The sequence below is a fragment of the Crocodylus porosus genome, unplaced genomic scaffold (assembly GCF_001723895.1).
Source record: "Crocodylus porosus isolate Cpor-Errol unplaced genomic scaffold, CroPor_comp1, whole genome shotgun sequence".
NCBI classification, from domain to species: domain Eukaryota; kingdom Metazoa; phylum Chordata; order Crocodylia; family Crocodylidae; genus Crocodylus; species Crocodylus porosus.
Window position 1 is genome coordinate 184957175 of NW_017728906.1, and position 16488 is coordinate 184973662.

Below are 16488 nucleotides of genomic sequence, written 5' to 3' on the forward strand. Positions count from 1 at the left end.
GGCCTCACCAAGGCCGAGTACAAGGGGAGAATGACGTCCTGGGATTTGCTCGAGAAGCATCTATGGATGCAAGCCAGGGTTTTGGTCACTTTATTAGCTGCAGCATCGCATTGAAGTGCTCCAAAGAAACTGCACTGATCAAACAAAAAACCCCAGATAACTGGCTTCTATGTTGGGCACCCAGAAGACTAAGGAATCTGAAGAATGGGCAATTTTTGAAAAGATGGATTTGATCTCTTGTTCTTCTCTCCTCCTCAGTAAAATGCTTACTCCCTTCATAGATGTGCTGCAAGATAAGTCAACTATTACTTGTGAGGCATTTTCAAATCCTTAGATGGCTGGTCTACGTAAATGAAAATCGCTGTTATTATAATAACAACAACATGCAGAGAGGCACTACACAGTATCATATTAAATGTCTGTGGTTGGAGCATTAACAACATTTTGCTCCAAGAGGTTGACTGATCACATTGCTACAGCTGAAGACCTGCATATTGGCATTCTAAAATCCTCATCAGGTCTCTGTGAGGAAGCCTTTCTGGGTTCAGATTGTGGAAACATGATCCTGCTGTTGCAGACAGCTTACAGATCTTCATAAATAATACTGAGTGGTTTCAATGGTTTAAAAATATCCAGCATTATTGTTGGTGGAGAAGATGCTTGTGCTTGAAAAAATAGTTTGCCTGGGTTACTGAATACTTGCACACAAATACACTTGTATAAACCAGTATGACATTTAGCTTTCTAGAGATGTGAGACTGCACAAAAGTCATTTGCTCTAATACTGAATCTGTGCCATAAAATATATGCAGCATTGCAATTAAGTGTCATAATTCTATTTTTCCAAGTATTTGCAGGCTTGAAACTATATTAGCAACCCCCTACCCTAGCATTGTATGAATTCAGAATTTTTTTATTTTTGGTACCTCATCCAAAAGAAGCCCCTTCAGCAGCAAGCATCCTCTAACACTGTGCTAATTTCTGGTTCAGTGTTAATAAACAAGCATTTTATCTATTCAATCATTAGAGCCATTTCAAACTAGTTGGTATCTTCCTCAAACAAGATATTTTTAAGGATACTTTTTAAATAGTGGTTTGTATTTTTCCTCATACTCGCTATTCCCAACTCTGCACTGGTTACAGTGGACATTTCATTTCTCAGTGTCTTTTTATCCATCTGCAATACTACTTAAGGTATGAACAAACATTAACTAATTTATTGTGACAACACCTATGTCAAATAGATAAGAATGTATATACCCACTTCATAGATCAGAGCGCTCTGACAAAGAGTATCTAAACTGCCCCAGACTAACAAGAGGTCAGATGTAGCACCAGGATTAGATCTTAATATATTGTTGGTTCCCAGTCCTGTGCTCATCAAACTGAGCTACCTATTTATCTTCCTCAGAGGAGTATTGTGGAATCTGATTAGTCTTTTATAAAACATGAACCTGCTAGACCACAGCCTAGTAAGCACACACAATAGCACACACAGTAGGTGAAATAAGATAGCTAACTGTGTAAGTGGCCAAAATGTCATTAAGTCGCTTGGTAAGTGTTATTTGGGTGTGTAAAGTGAAACAGGATTCTGCCCTTAGATTTCAGACTCGTATCTTTTAAGGCCAGAGTGACCACACAGATAATCTAACCTAAGTTACATAAACACAGGCTGCAGAACTAACCCTGAATTAATTCTAATTAACTACAGTAGGAATGTCAAAGATACAGTCTGCGGACTAGATCCAGCCCAGAGTCATTTCACCTGGCCTGCAAAGCTCTTGGAGACTAGGAATTTGGTAGTGGGGCCAGCTGCGAAACTGCTAGGTACAGAGTCCCTGCTGGGACATGGCATGAGTGATGCCAGCATTAATTCCCACCCCACTACTAGTCACCCCACTACCGAAGGCTGCCTGAGCTGCATGGAGGCCGGGTGCTTCCCTCCGTGGCTGCAGTGCCCCCCTGGGACCGCCTGAGCTGGGTACCTGTGGGTGGGTGCTGCCTGGGGGAGCCACCACTGCCGCGGAGGAAAGCACCACCCCCCAGCTCAGGGACCACTCTGTCTGCTGGCAGCTTGCCCTCCCTTCCCGAAAAGCAGGTAAGTCGGGTGTGTGCACAAGAAAGGGCTTAACTGGCCCTAAACTGAAGTGGTGTTTTTAAAAACCTACCACTTCAATTTAGGGCCCCTGTTTTGTGTACACACACCCATGCTCCTCACCTGCAGCTGGGCTTCCCATCTTCACAATTCCCACGAAATCTGAGAGGCCAGATCCCAGAGACATGTAGAGAGGCACACACCCTCCACCTAACCGATCCAGATAAGACTGCAGGCCTACAAAGAGCCCCATGTTCCAGATCCATCCCAGGCAGGCCAGGCAAGTGTGACACTCCTGACCTAGAACATGTCTATATGGGTGTTTAAATCTTCCAGTGCTGGGAATTCCTCATACACATCAGTACGTTGTCCTACAGACTAACTGCTGTATGTACTAACATGTTGTGCCTTATTACTCGCCTGATTTTTCTTGCCCCAGTTTCTGGCTCTTGGAGTTCAGATGCCCCCTAGCCTTGCTTACCCCAAGCCAAAAGGTTGAAGGAGCAAGCTCAAGGGAAAGCCGGAGAGCAATCCCCCATCACTGTAAGTGTTGTAGCCAAGATCCTTGCACCCAGAGGCATCCACAGATTCTTGCAGGAGTAAGCCTGCCCACAGACCAAGGGACAGGGCCTACCCTGCAACCCATCAAGTGGTGGTCAAGAAGAATGGCATCTCCCCAGCCAGGCAAGCAAAACCACCTGGGCACACCTCATGGTATCACAGTATCTCCCCTGCCAGGTAACCCCAGAACATAGTCCTCATCCTCCATGTAAGACCTGCATTCTTTCTTCCTGGACATATGATCCTACATCTGGCTTAACTGAAATATAAAAGTTGATTGTGCCCAACCATGGCCAGATCCTGGATTTTGGAAAGGGAAGTGCAGGAGCAATGCTGCACCTCCATTCCCCCCTCTCTCCCAAAACACACACACACCAGGGTGGGCAAACTGCACTGCAGGAGACCTTAAGTCCCTCAAGCAGGTAACAAGCTTCCCTGTAACCCCCCCTCCCCTCAGTACTCAGCTGCACATTCCCTCCCCTTGCCACCGCACCCTCCCTGCATCCATCTTACCAATCAACACATTCCTCTGTATCAGTGAGCTGCCGGCTTTATTTTTACTACTTCCTTAATCTGTGCCCATTTGGGAGCTTTATCAGTATAAATTTCAGATTTTTCAGTTCAATGCTAATGCCATTCCCCAAGGAACTTTGACAAGTCTGCCCCACTGCTATTCATCTCATACCTGGTTTGCAGAGGGCAGCTCTTACTCTAGCTCCAAATTAATGAGGGCTCAGATTTGTTGAGTTACAGATGAACAGATGATCCGTGTACATAGATACATATATATAGTAAGCACCTCAAACTCAGCATCCCTAGCCTATATCAGGGATCACTGACCTGCTCCCTAGATACCAAGGGGTTCTGGCTGTTTTAGAGCATTACTGTAGAGGACACAAAATTCCCCTTTTTTGCTGGCACAGTGTTCACCGATCAGGGTCTTAACAGCTTATTGGGTTCCAATGCATTAGAAGCAATTGATGTTCATGACTGTAGAGAAGGATGTCTTTAAAGATGTGGTAGAGATCTGTGCTAAGACACATGGGCTGTGTGTAGATGAAATGAGAGGTGTGTGCACACAACACTTCAAAGCATGCTAAATGTTTTTGCACTGTTTTAATGATGTGTTTACACGCCTTGGTGGCGTATTGTGCATTAATTACAGCTGCTGTAGCAAATTTGGCAGCGTGATGCACCTTAAATGACCTGGGGCGCAGCAAACTAAAACTCCTCTGAGGAGTTTTCATACCTACAGGCTGGGGAACTCCCCTCTCATCAGCACAGAGGCAGAAAAGCATCTTGGAGTCATTATAGACTCCAAGATGAACATGGGCTGCCAATGTGGGGATGCAGTCAGAAGGGCCAACCGCACCTTGTCATGCATCCACAGATGCATTACGAGCAGGTCCACAGAGGTGATCCTCCCCCTCTATGCGGCACTGGTCAGGCCGCAGCTGGAGTACTGCGTCCAGTTCTGGGTGCCGCACATCAGGAGGGATGTGGCCAACATGGAGAGGGTCCAGAGGAGGGCCATTCGCATGATCAGGGGACAGCAAGGCAGGCCCTATGAGGAGAGGCTACGAGACCCGAACCTGTTCAGCCTCCACAAGAGAAGGCTGAGGGGGGATCTGGTGGTCTATAAACTGGCCAAGGGGGACCAGCAGGCAATGGGTGACTCCCTGTTCCCATAAGCACTACCAGGAGTAAGTAGGAATAACGGCCATAAGTTGACTGAGAATAGGTTCAGGCTAGACATCACGAGACACTACTTCACAGTCAGGGTGGCTAGGATCTGGAACCAACTTCCAAGAGAAGTAGTGCTCAACTCCTACTCCAAGGGTCTTCAGAAGGAGACTAGATAATTACCTAGCCAGGGTCATTTGACCCCAGCATCCTTTGCTGCCCATGGCAGGGGGTCGGACTTGATGATCTGCTCAGTTCCTTTCCGACCCTACCAACTATGGAACTATGAGTTTGTTTGCTGCCCTACCAGCTGCAGAGCGAAGCACCAGGCTCTGCGCAGCTCAGGGGCTCTGCAGGAAGCCCTGCAGGCAGCCTGGCAGCAGCCCAGGAAAGCAGGCTCCGCCTAAGACAGAAAAAAAAGAAGTGGTGAACCTGATCTTCCCCACCGCCCTCACCCAGCCTGCCTGCCTGAGTTGCGGGGAGACCCGGTGCTTCTCTCCGCTGCTGCGGTGCCCCCCTAGGACCGCCTGAGCTGGGTACCTGTGAGAGGGTGCCGCCTAGGGGGAGCCACCACTGCCACAGAGGAAAGCACCAACCCCCACCCCTGTGCTCAGGGACCACTCTGCCTGCTGGCAGCTCATCCTCCCTTCCCTGCCGCCAGAGAGGCAGGTAAGTCGGGTGTGTGCACAAGAAGGGGCTTAACTGGCCCTAAATTGAAGCCATGTTTTAAAAAACCTACAGCTTCAATTTAGAGCCCCCATTTTGTCTACACACACCCATGCTCCTCACCTGCAGCTGGGCTTCCCATCTTCACAATTCCCACAAAATCTGAGAGGCCAGATCCCAGAGACATGTACAGGGGCACACACCCTCCACCTAACTCATACAGGTAAGGGTACAGGCCCTCCATCCAGGGGCCCCCAGCTCCTCAAGGGCTGGTTATTTCATCACCAGGGTGAGGTGCTGGCAGTGGGCATGGGAGGGAGGAGATTACTGTGAAGGCATTTCTCTGGCTGCTTTGTATTTAGCCCCTAGCACACCTACAGGATCATTATGAGACATGCATCAGGTATCTGATCATTGCACTGGGGCTCCCTAGCATCCTCCAACCCCCCCAACAGTGAAATCAAAGCCTTCTATCTTTCATCCATATTGACTTCTCTTCCTATGATTTACCATTTAAGGAGAAGCTCCATTTCATTCAGACCATATATATTTATTTTTTACACTATGATATCGGGGCTTCAATTTTTCTGTTCTTTCCTTTGTGGGCTTAATAGAGAAACTACATGATAGTTCACAGCCAACTAATACAATTTGCCAGTGTCTAGATATTCCAGTTTAATTTAAAATATCATATAAATATAATATGCATGTCTCAATTAAGCCACAGAACACCTCTCAGAAGCGGACAGTCATTGTTATAGACTTACTAGTATTAGCAGCGTTACTGAAGGCTTACCTTGTAATTCTGGAACTGGTGCTAGCCACAAAGCCTACTACCGAGCTTCCTTTGTTGAGGGCATCTTTACTGACATCAATACCTATCACCATAAGTGATTTCAGCTGTGAAGTAACATTTCAATTCAGTGTGATTTTGCAATCCAATGAATTGTCAATTATACACAGTACTCCAACCACAGGCCTTACCAAATCACTTTGTGAAACAACTGCAATATTTTCTTGCATACCACATACTCCTAAATAAAACATACTTTGGTTTTTGGAAGGCAGAATGTAGGGCAGGAAATACTTTCCAGTGTTATAGCTGACTGTGCGACACAGTTTAAGTCCTGCTGCAGAGTGCCCGGGAAGTGTGCTATCCTAAGACACAGTCTGGGTGAGGCAGCAGAAACTTCCTGGTGCGGCAGGACTGCAACAAGGCTAGACTGCAGACCTTTGCAAGGGCAGTAGCAAGACAGTTACTTCTTTACTGTAAATCATTCTTTACTTAAGGTCCTGCAAATATTTCAGAAGCACTAAAACGACCTTTCTATTTGGGCAGGCATTTAGCAACCATAGCTAGGCCAAAACACTGTTTAATGCATCTCTACCTTATTTTGTTTTATTTATGCTAATTGCCTTTTCAAGTTGTTCTGTTCTTACTTTAAGCCACTATGAGTCTTTGTTGGTATGGGGATCATATAAATCATATACACGAAGTGTTGCTTCCACACCACAAGCCTCATCAGCATACTACAGACTGCATGCAGCAGCTCACTTGCCCTGAGCCAGATCAAAGTGCTCAGGCTGTGAGAGGGTTAGAACTGGACTCTGTCCCTTTTGCTTTTAGGGCCACAGAGAAGTGGCAGCCACTTTGGCAGCTACCAGTCAGTGTCTGCTTGCTTCCATTTCAACAAAGAAAAAGTAGCTTCCCCACTTAAGATATGTGCCTCAGTTTTGGAGGGTGATTTTGTGGGGGAAGGTGAATGTGGTCTGTGAGTAAATATGGTTAAAAGCAAAGCTAAAACACTGTTAGAGGAGACCCTATTATTGTTTAAATGTTAATCAACCCCCCAAATCCTCAAATTTCATTTTGCTAAATGAAATACTTTCAACAGTTTAATTAAAGCAAAGTTTCAAACCGCAGCTACTGAATTATTTCAAGCTCAATTTGCTAATTCTGTAAGGTTCTCACTTTCCACCATCTATCTGTAGTCTGTTCTGCTTAGCCGTTATTAATGAGCCCTGGCATCTGAGCATCTTCCAGTGTGCATCATGCAACATGACTAACCTATCACCTGTGGTTTTTCCTTTCTCCTTGTCTCTTGTCAGGGGACAAATGGTTTAAGAATTAAAAATATATTGCGTACACTATGTGATACATATTTATTACTGAAGGTAAGTGTCATAGTAGCATGCTTTGGACCTAGAAGAGGAATGGGGTAAAATCTGAGAAGAAACAGAGAACTCTCATTATAATCAACCAGCAATAAGTGAATTACATCTTTTGAGATAAAGTAAGATGTAAAAAAATGAACATGATTATCTGTTGATAAATCATGAGTTCTCTACAAAACTAATGCTGTGGTACCATATTTTGCAATGGTTTTTCTACCCATGCATATTAGAAAAAACAAAGCATGTTTTATTCTAAAGAGGAAAAGTAGCCCAAATCCCACAACATCTTTGTGTCTAATCTCACCTACTTAAATTAAATCCTTTAGTGTTTTTGTTGTTGCTTTGCTTTTTAAAAAGACAACAGCATAAAATGTAAATCCATGGGATACTGTGTGTGTTTTTACTGAGATTTGTAATGACAGTGGGGCTTCATCATTACAAGGCTTCCATATATTTTCACATAATATAAAAAGCCCAACACAAAAAGCCTTGTAGAGCCAAATTCACCTACACAGCAAAACAGCTAGAGGCTTTTCCAAGGGTTAAAAAATGTAACTAAGAGTAACTCTGACCAGAACCAGACACATATTAAAATAAAACATGTTAATTATTTGACTAAGTAAACCCTTTAAAGACAGGAGAGAGATAAAGCAGCAGGTGAATGCCGCTTCTCTCTGGCTCACAGTAAACTGTAAAAACAGAATACTTATTACAAGGCTATTTTCCAGGAGTGGTCAAGCCCTAATCATTCATTGAGGAGTCTTCACATCTCTTATGATGAGAAGTCGGACTAGACAGAAGAATCTTAAGGAGATCTCTTAATGAGAGATCATACTAAACAAAATAAAGCAGCCCGACTCTCCTCCTCTCTCAGCTCTGGCAGCTGAATTCCAACACTGCTGTCAAATTGTTTTTATAAATATTGACAAAACATTGAAAGAAGTCAATTTTCTTGCTAGAATGAAGATAAAGAAACAGGGTGGTCTGGTTCCAATCCAATCCAATCCAATCCAATCCAATCCATCGGCAGACTGACACTCAGTACAAGGAATACAATCAAATCACTTGTTTTCTGACCACTTCAAAAATATTTACCGCTTAGAAGCACCATCCCTGAATAACATGGAGACAAAAGATTCTGTTGAATTCATTTCTGCTCTATTTCTGGATTGGGAAAAGAAACCTATTTGGTTCTATGATATTCTGAAATGTGACCTTTTATTTCATCAATAAGCAAGTTTTAATGGAATTACCCCTCCAAGTCTAAGCAATGCTGACAGCAAAACATATCTCAGCACTGGCCTTTCATTCAGAAGTCACAAAAGTGTTGACATGACACGTACAAATCACTTTCACCCTCAAGTCTGTAACTTCCATACGTGCTTAATACATACGCTGGGCCCAAACCTTTTCCTTTGAAGTCAATGGAAGTCTTGGCTCTGATTGCAGTGGGAGCAAATTGGAACTACCTGGTTTTGTTTGTACAACCCTTATGCCACTGAGCAATGACTCACGTAAGAAGTCCCACCAACATCTCTAGGACTTAAGCCTCACTGATCTCCTGTGAAATAAATACTACTATCACACTAATTATAAATAGGGCTAACAGACTGAGGGACAAAGGTCAAGTGAGTTCACACAGTAAGTCAGTGGCAAATCTGGAAAAAGGGCTCCTCCTACAGAAAGAAAAGGTCATCTCACAAATGAGGCAGTAGAACCGAGTAAAGAAAAAACGTGGGTTCAGATCTTGTATTTGCCAGAAGCAACCTATGCAACTTGAGCAGGTCACTTTGGTCTCAGCTACATAGCTATATAAAACAATAAAACACTTCCATTGCCTATTAGGATCCTACTTTTTTGGCAGGAGGAGCTGCATCTTATTATGCCTTTGTAAGGTGCTTTGCACAATGGAACAGTAACCCTGGTCTCTACAACAATATCACACTATTTCCAGTTCTCTTTTCTAACAGCTAAAGCAATGACCCCCAACTTTCACTGGCCCATGGCCAAAACACTAAACAAGTAACATGTTGTTGGCAATATCTTACTTTGCTCTCCCTATCAACCTCAAGTAAAATGTCTGAAGAAAGCAAAGCCAAGTTTCCTGTGGCCACATGCCAAAACACAGCTTTTATTTACAGAATTTTAGACTGAGTCATTGGGGTCACAAACATTTGATTTCCTGTTCAGAAATGGAGATCAAAGAAAAGCTCATCAGATGTTGGTATTCACATTCATCTACTTAAACCTTTATAAAAATGTGTGCATTTTGTAAAACCTTTGTCATCAAACCCTTTATTAAATCTCCTTTGTAAACAACCAGTATTCATATTTCTAAGTATTCGTACAAACTTACTGTAAAGTGAAAATCACAGTGCCAGGTTTAAAAACATCAATACAGTGTTCATTTCTTAAATCATCACATCAGGCCTAGATCTCCTACATCACAAACACAGAACCCCAATATGTGTGATCCTCCATCACGATGGGGAGCTATTATTCATGTACAGTATTATATATCTAAAGCGTTTGGAGGCATTCAGATTGAAGAATGCCGAGGAAGCATAACCCGTGTTTGATTAAATCAACTTCAGCTAGAGTTAAACATTTAAGACATACCAAAGATCACTTGGCCTTAAGATGCACTAAAGACTGCTTGAGCAAAATCTGCCATGATAAAAATAAATGCTTTAAAATAACTACTTACAGGGATTTCTACTGCCCACAGCTCTCCTCCGAGTTTACAAATAATTTGCATAGCAATTTTTGTGGCAACACTCATCATCATACCCGGCTTGGTCAGGGTGCGTGCTAATACACACTGGCTTGGGACAGGTCGGTCAAGGATCAAGAACTTTTTAATCGAGTCGTAGCAGTCCTTCTGATTAGAAGGCAACACACACATCACCTAAATGAAAGTAGGGGAAAAGAGAATGAAGAGCTCTGCTATGCTGGGCTTCTACAGCTGTCTCTAATTATGCTTTGATACGTTTCCCTGTTTAATGATACATGATTTTCCCTACAAATAAGAAAAATTTATAAAGCCTAAGGTCTATCCTGATGAAAGGCACCACCAGACAAGCAAGAAAAACCTGTACATACCAGCTGCACTTCAGGATTCACGTGCTGCTGCAATGCCCTCAGGAAGGCCAGGGTACTTTCTTGTATGTGCAGTCTGAAGGCAAAAATATACAGTATATACATTTAGACATGCACTAACTCTGCAAAGACCAATCCATTGTACATCTTCATAAATATTCACTAGGCAGACTCAAAAGTTTAGTCATATCGGTCTGGTTCCAAATCTGCCAGCACCCAGGGACACCACAATTCTTCTATTGCATTTAATACTTAAAGATGCATCTAGATCGGGGTGGACAATTATTTCTGGTGGAGGGCCGCTTACTGAGTTTTGGTAAGCCATCGAGGGCCACATGACAGATAGCCAAGGGCAGATAAATATTAATTTTCTAAGTTTTTTAGGGGCCTGGCAGGCTGGATAGAATAGCCTGGCAGGCTGCATCCAGCCCACGGGATGCATTTTGCCCTCCCCGATCTAGATGAGCACACTTGTGCAGTTTACAGTGCCTCAAATCTGTCTGAGGTGCTGCAAACCAAACACAGTGTATGTGCAATTGTTTTCCACACTACATATTTGCAGTGCAGCACCAAAATTTGACATTGAGAACTCCCGGTATAAAACAAACAACAAAAATCTGCCACAAAAAAACAGCATGGTGCACACTTCAGGAGTATGCAGAGCAACTGGAGGCTGGGTCCTCCAAGGAGATGCTCTGGCTGCTGGCTAGAACCTCTTCACTGCTTTTAGGTGTTCCCTGGCTCCTCCAGCATGCCAGGAACCAGTAGGTATGGGGAAACAGCTGTTTCTCCAAGGTGGGGCATCTTACCCCACACCAAACTCCACATGCAGGGGCATGCACAGTGGCACAAATGCATGCCCCTGCATGTGGGGATGAGCCCCAGCAGTCCATCTGCTGGCTGGAAGGCAGCTGCATCTTCATAAACATCACAGTTCTCTTTGTGACACATTCCTTTGAGAACGAAAACAATGCCATAACAAGTGAACCACTGCAGCAGCACTAACAGCTGATCCTACAGAACTGCTGTATGTATCCCATGAACTTGCTGTGATGACACTACTTCCACAGCATTAAAGCTAGAGAGTGTGCTCTCTTAATCTGCATACATTTGCCCACCAATCCTGTCTGAGGTTCTAAGCTAGGGATGGACCTTCCCCAAGTATCTGATCCTGGGGTACGGACACATGCTTCAACTATCTTGGCATCAGAACAAGGGCTTATATTATTAAACTAATCAGAAGGCTTGCAAACAGTGAGTCTGGCTCTAGCAGGAACCTACAGTATACCAAGACTCCAGAAGCGACCTGTGCCTCCATGACAGTGTCTTGCTATCTAAGGCTAAGTAGGTCTTGAAGTAGAAGAGAACACAGCCCATGACCACTGGAAAAGTTAGATCAGCATACCTTATTTTCTCGCATACCACATGCTCTCAAATAAGACAGGCACCTGTTGTTTGCAATTATGGTTCCATACAGCAGGGAGAGGTAGCTGGCTTGTGTTAGCTTGAAGTCAAGCAGAAGGCAGGGTATAAGGTACAAACCTTTTCTGCCTTCTGCACATGGCAGGAACAGAGCCTAATCTTCAGCTCACTCACCCTCTCTTTCCTGCTCAGGCAAAAGTTACTGTTTTAACCCTTTCACAGTTTCTGATCTTGAATTGCCAGCAGCTGTTAGTTACTCTACCAAAAGCTGAAACTGGAGCTGCTGCTGAAGACTGGATTCTACGGGCAGATCAAGTAGTTTGAAAACAGCTAAACACAGCCTGTAGGGCTGTGAAACAGGAAGAGTAAGACCAGGTGCATCTAAACTGTAAATTCTTCAGCAAAATGACTTTAAAAAGGATAGTTAGATTAGTGGAACATCAAGACCATTACAACTGAGAATGGGTCATTAACACCTACTGAGTGAAGAACAATTAACAGGATCCAGTAGATTCTAACACTCCATGAAGTCCATTTTCTTCCTCAGCACTGCCTGAACAGAAATGCCACCGCTGCTATTCTGGGCAGAAAAATCAGCTTCCCCACTTAAGACATGTACCCCAATTTTGAAAGCTAATTTTGGGGGGAAACAATGTATGTGGTATGACAGCAAATATAGTATTTCTGATCCTCAGAATTTGGGAGACTTCAAAATGTTATTTTTACCTTCTCAACACAGAACTAATAAACTGAAGAAGTGGTCTGGCCCATGAGATAAGCTGTGTCTGCTGAAAGCTGCATCCTTTAAAATCTAGCTTTCAGTAAAGCTTCAAGTTTAACCTTTGTTTCTCTGTTTATGGTAGATGAATGAAGCCACAGAAATCTTTTCTAGAGATTTTAAGCTAAGTCTTGCACCCTTTTATTGACTTTGAATGGTTATCCGTCTCCCTAAATTACTCTTCTACTTTCAAACGGATATTTTTTCTTTTCACTCCTCTGCCCTAAACCTCCATCATATAGTGTTGCTATGTATTTTTAAAAAGCTGCTTCATTATGTCTCAAAAGTGATGGAAATATTACTTAGTGTTTTAGATTCAATTTTTTCTTTAGAATATACACTTCGCTGCGTATATTTTTTCACCTATAGAGTCTACTAATTTATTATTACTATTGCTATTATTTGACGTATATGTTATGGTAGTGCCTAGAAGCCAAACAGGGATGTGACCCCATTATGTGAGGGACTATATAAACATAGAGTAAAAAACTGTTATTGTCCCAAAGAGCTTAAGATCTAAAAGGGCTCAAAAGAGGTGAGTATGACAAACTAACAGGCCTGGTTGGTGGATACAGGGCAGTAAAAACAGGATGTAAGCAACTCTTAGCCAAATCAAAGGCACTCACCACAACTCACAACCCATCTAGTCCATGAGTTTGCAGTTTACTGCTTATATTACAAAAAAGCCAAGTTTTAAGGCATAACTTGGTTGTAGTGGCTTTACAGACTGCATCTGGGATCCTTTCACTGGTAAGGAGGAACAGTGTAAAAGAAAGCATAGTAATGCTTGACAGAGGAGTGACTGACTTGTGTTGCCATTATTCATTTTTCACAGCTGCATCATTTATTTGTTAGATCTGCGAAGAACTGAGGTGTAACGTATGTATGTGGTACCTAAATGCAAGGTGCTGCTGCTATTACTACTGGTAGTAATGAGACTGATGAATGACGAAAAGCAAATGTAATTAGCGTGTGAAAAATCTCACATTTTGGGATATTCAATGCGAAACCCCATGGGACCACCAACTCTTCTCAGGCAATTCAGAAGATTCTTCACTATTTCTGCATTTCTGTTACTGCACACTATTAACCAGGTGTCCAGAGATGGTACTCCAAGCATCTTCATGTTACGCATATCCTTTGACCAATCACCAGCACTCATTGGCAGACACTGGCAAAGGAAAAAAAGTGTAATTTAGTAATTAAAAGGAAATAAACTATTCAGAAGAGAGTCCTTCATAAGCAAACAGAAAATACCATATTTACTAACATACACATGCACCTTTTATGCAAAAATCAGCCCCTAGACATTGGGACGCATAACTTAAGCAGGGAAATTGGTTTTCTGTTCATAATAGAAGCACCCCACTTCGATTCCTTTGTCAACAGGAAGAAGCAGTGGCATTTCTATTCAGGCAGCTAAGGGAGTCAGTAGACTTAATGGTTCATTGTTCTTCATGTCATGGGTGTTGACAACCATTTTTCCTTTTTAATAGTCCTGATGTTCCACTAATTAAGCTAAGCTTCCTTCTAGCAATTTTTCTGTCTACTTAGTGTCTCCCTATTATAATCGCGTTAGTGCGCAAGGCGACAAGATGGCGGGAGTCCCTGCCCTTCATGTCATGGGACCAAGGAAGGGAAAGTTGCAGCGCGCGCTTTTTGAAAACCAGACAGGTGACAGGGTGAACTTACCGCTCATCATCACATGCATCACCTAGTAATATAAGGGAGTGCCTAGCTGCACCTGAGCGAGGTCGTTCATCGCCCACTCCGTTATTACAAGGGACACTAGCCTGACAATATCACCTAGCTTTTCTTTGATATTGATATAGTAAAGGGGAGGCTGCCTCCCGTCCGCGATTAGCTACTGCCAGACACCGTTTGTTATCACTGTGACATGTCAGCATGTACTGCTGGTTGCATTCTTCTCGTCTGCTTCTGTCTTCTCTCTCCCGCAGCTGCCGCCGTAAGTAATTAAAACCCTTCGATTTTTCATCACCTCACCCGCTCCTTGTCAATTGTTTAATCGCAACAACGCGCAAGCTGGACTTGCACAACCCCACCATCCGCTAAAAGTCCCGAAAACTTTATCTCCGGTCCTCGCGCACAGCAAGTAGCAGTGTGACACTTAGCTTAGCCTGCTCTCTAGTTACACCTCTTTCACAGTCTTAAGAGACTATTTTAGCTCTTTTCAAAATCACAGATCCACTCATGGAGACCAGTCTTCATCTGGAGCTAGGATTACAGCTGTTGTTTCAACAGAAAAGGGAGAGTGAGTGAGAGCTGAAGATTAGGCTCTGCCCTTGCTCTGTGCAGCCATAACTTTAGAAAAATCTTTTTTCCCCCCCTTCCTCACTCCCAAAAACAAGTGTGTGTTTTACCTGGTGGTGTATGGTATGTGAGAAAATACAGTATTTACGCATCATCCTACTATTTCTGCAACAAGCTGAAGGGTGCAGACATGTAATACATCTTTACACTTGTGTGACATGTGCTGGTTTGTACACTGATGTCCAAAGCAGACAGCTGTCCAGAGCAGTCAGATGACCAGACAAGGTAGCTGCCCACAGCAAGCACAATTACAATGTTTCACCATGAGGTTTTGGAGAAGCAAGTCACTGTATGCTTGAGCTGAGCAAAGGACTACACTGAGATGTAACCGAATATGCAGATACAGGAGCCATACACAAGTAACTTATACTATAGTATTCCAGTTAGTCCTGACTCTGGGGTAACTTTACCCCAGTATGATTTTACACTGGTGTTGGCTATGTGTCTTATGCCAACTACCCATTTGTGCTGGTGTAAAGGCAGATTACAATAGTGTAAACATGTCAAGTGTTTGCACCTTGTCATTCTCTAGACAGGCACGTTTTAGTAGTCTGCTAAGGGAACATAGCAGCATTTTTATAGGGTTTAATCAAAGTGTGAAATCAAACTCTTCATTTCCTTGTACTGGGAAAATCTTATTAGCTTGAGTATATATTGACTTTGCTCCACAGATCCAACCTGGAAATAATAACCAAATCTGAGTGTGAAGAGTTGTAAGCTGGGATCTGGGATGAGCCTGCAGGCAAATGAGAAATTCACCCCACCTGCAGGGGGTACCTTCTGTAACAAACATCATAAACAGCAGACCTGATGACACATATGCCTGGAACAAGGAGTAAGTGAGTGACATTCGTACAATATATTTCATAAATATTCATACAAACTTTCTTACAGTTTTTTTACATAAACATTATTACCCAGAACAAAGGAAAAACATTTTAAAAAAACCAGGTAAAACCCCCAACAAGAATTTTTAATTAAAACAGAATTAGAAACAAATTTGGTCCTAGGACCAAGCAGGGCAAGCTGACAAGTCTGTAATAATAACAGGGGAGCCTACACCAGGACAGGAAAAGAAAGCTTGTTTCTGTAGGGAGGTCAGGAGACGTATGAAATTTCAAGGTTTTCTTCTTCAGGGAACTTGCAATTTTGGGAGTTGATCTTAAGGCATCAGACTAAATGATTTCTGCAGCTGAGCTGATTCCACCTATTGCCTGGAAAGCATCTTCCCTCCAACCCAAAGTCAACTTGACAGACTTGAGGACAAATCAGCTTTGGGTTCACCACTATGTAAAGAAGCAAGTGTTTTCAGTGGGAGATGAGGCATACTGCACTTCACATTATTAGAAAAAAGCTGGTTTTTAAAATGTACAATTTTACAAAAAGATGCCTCAGAGCTGGCTCAGTGCCCTCATGTCAAAGGTGTTAATGGTGGGTGAGCAGACTTATGAAGAAAGGAATTTTCTGTACCCAAGATGACGTAGTACATAAAGGCTTACAGAAAACATCCAACTACAAATGGTAAAATAACGAATACCCATTTTCATACACTCAATCCTAGGCTGCTGAGCCAACCCTTGTAGTTATAAAATGAAGGCAGGCTATAGGACCGGGCTCCATGCACAGACCAGCCCCAGGACACACCGATCGACGTGCAGGACGGGTCCCTCCCCGGCTG

General features: G+C 43.1%; 1 protein-coding gene across 1 annotated transcript in view; it reads right to left on the minus strand.

Annotated features, from left to right (window-relative positions):
* Positions 1-16488, minus strand: part of PIWIL4 (piwi like RNA-mediated gene silencing 4) — a 61280-nt gene that overhangs the window by 10146 nt on the left and 34646 nt on the right. Inside the window, exons 12-15 of the mRNA XM_019530320.1 lie at positions 13466-13650; positions 10283-10355; positions 9888-10088; positions 5802-5905 (exon numbers count right to left, since the gene is read on the minus strand). Coding sequence (XP_019385865.1) covers positions 5802-5905; positions 9888-10088; positions 10283-10355; positions 13466-13650 — 563 coding nt within the window. The remainder of the gene's footprint in view (positions 1-5801; positions 5906-9887; positions 10089-10282; positions 10356-13465; positions 13651-16488) is intronic.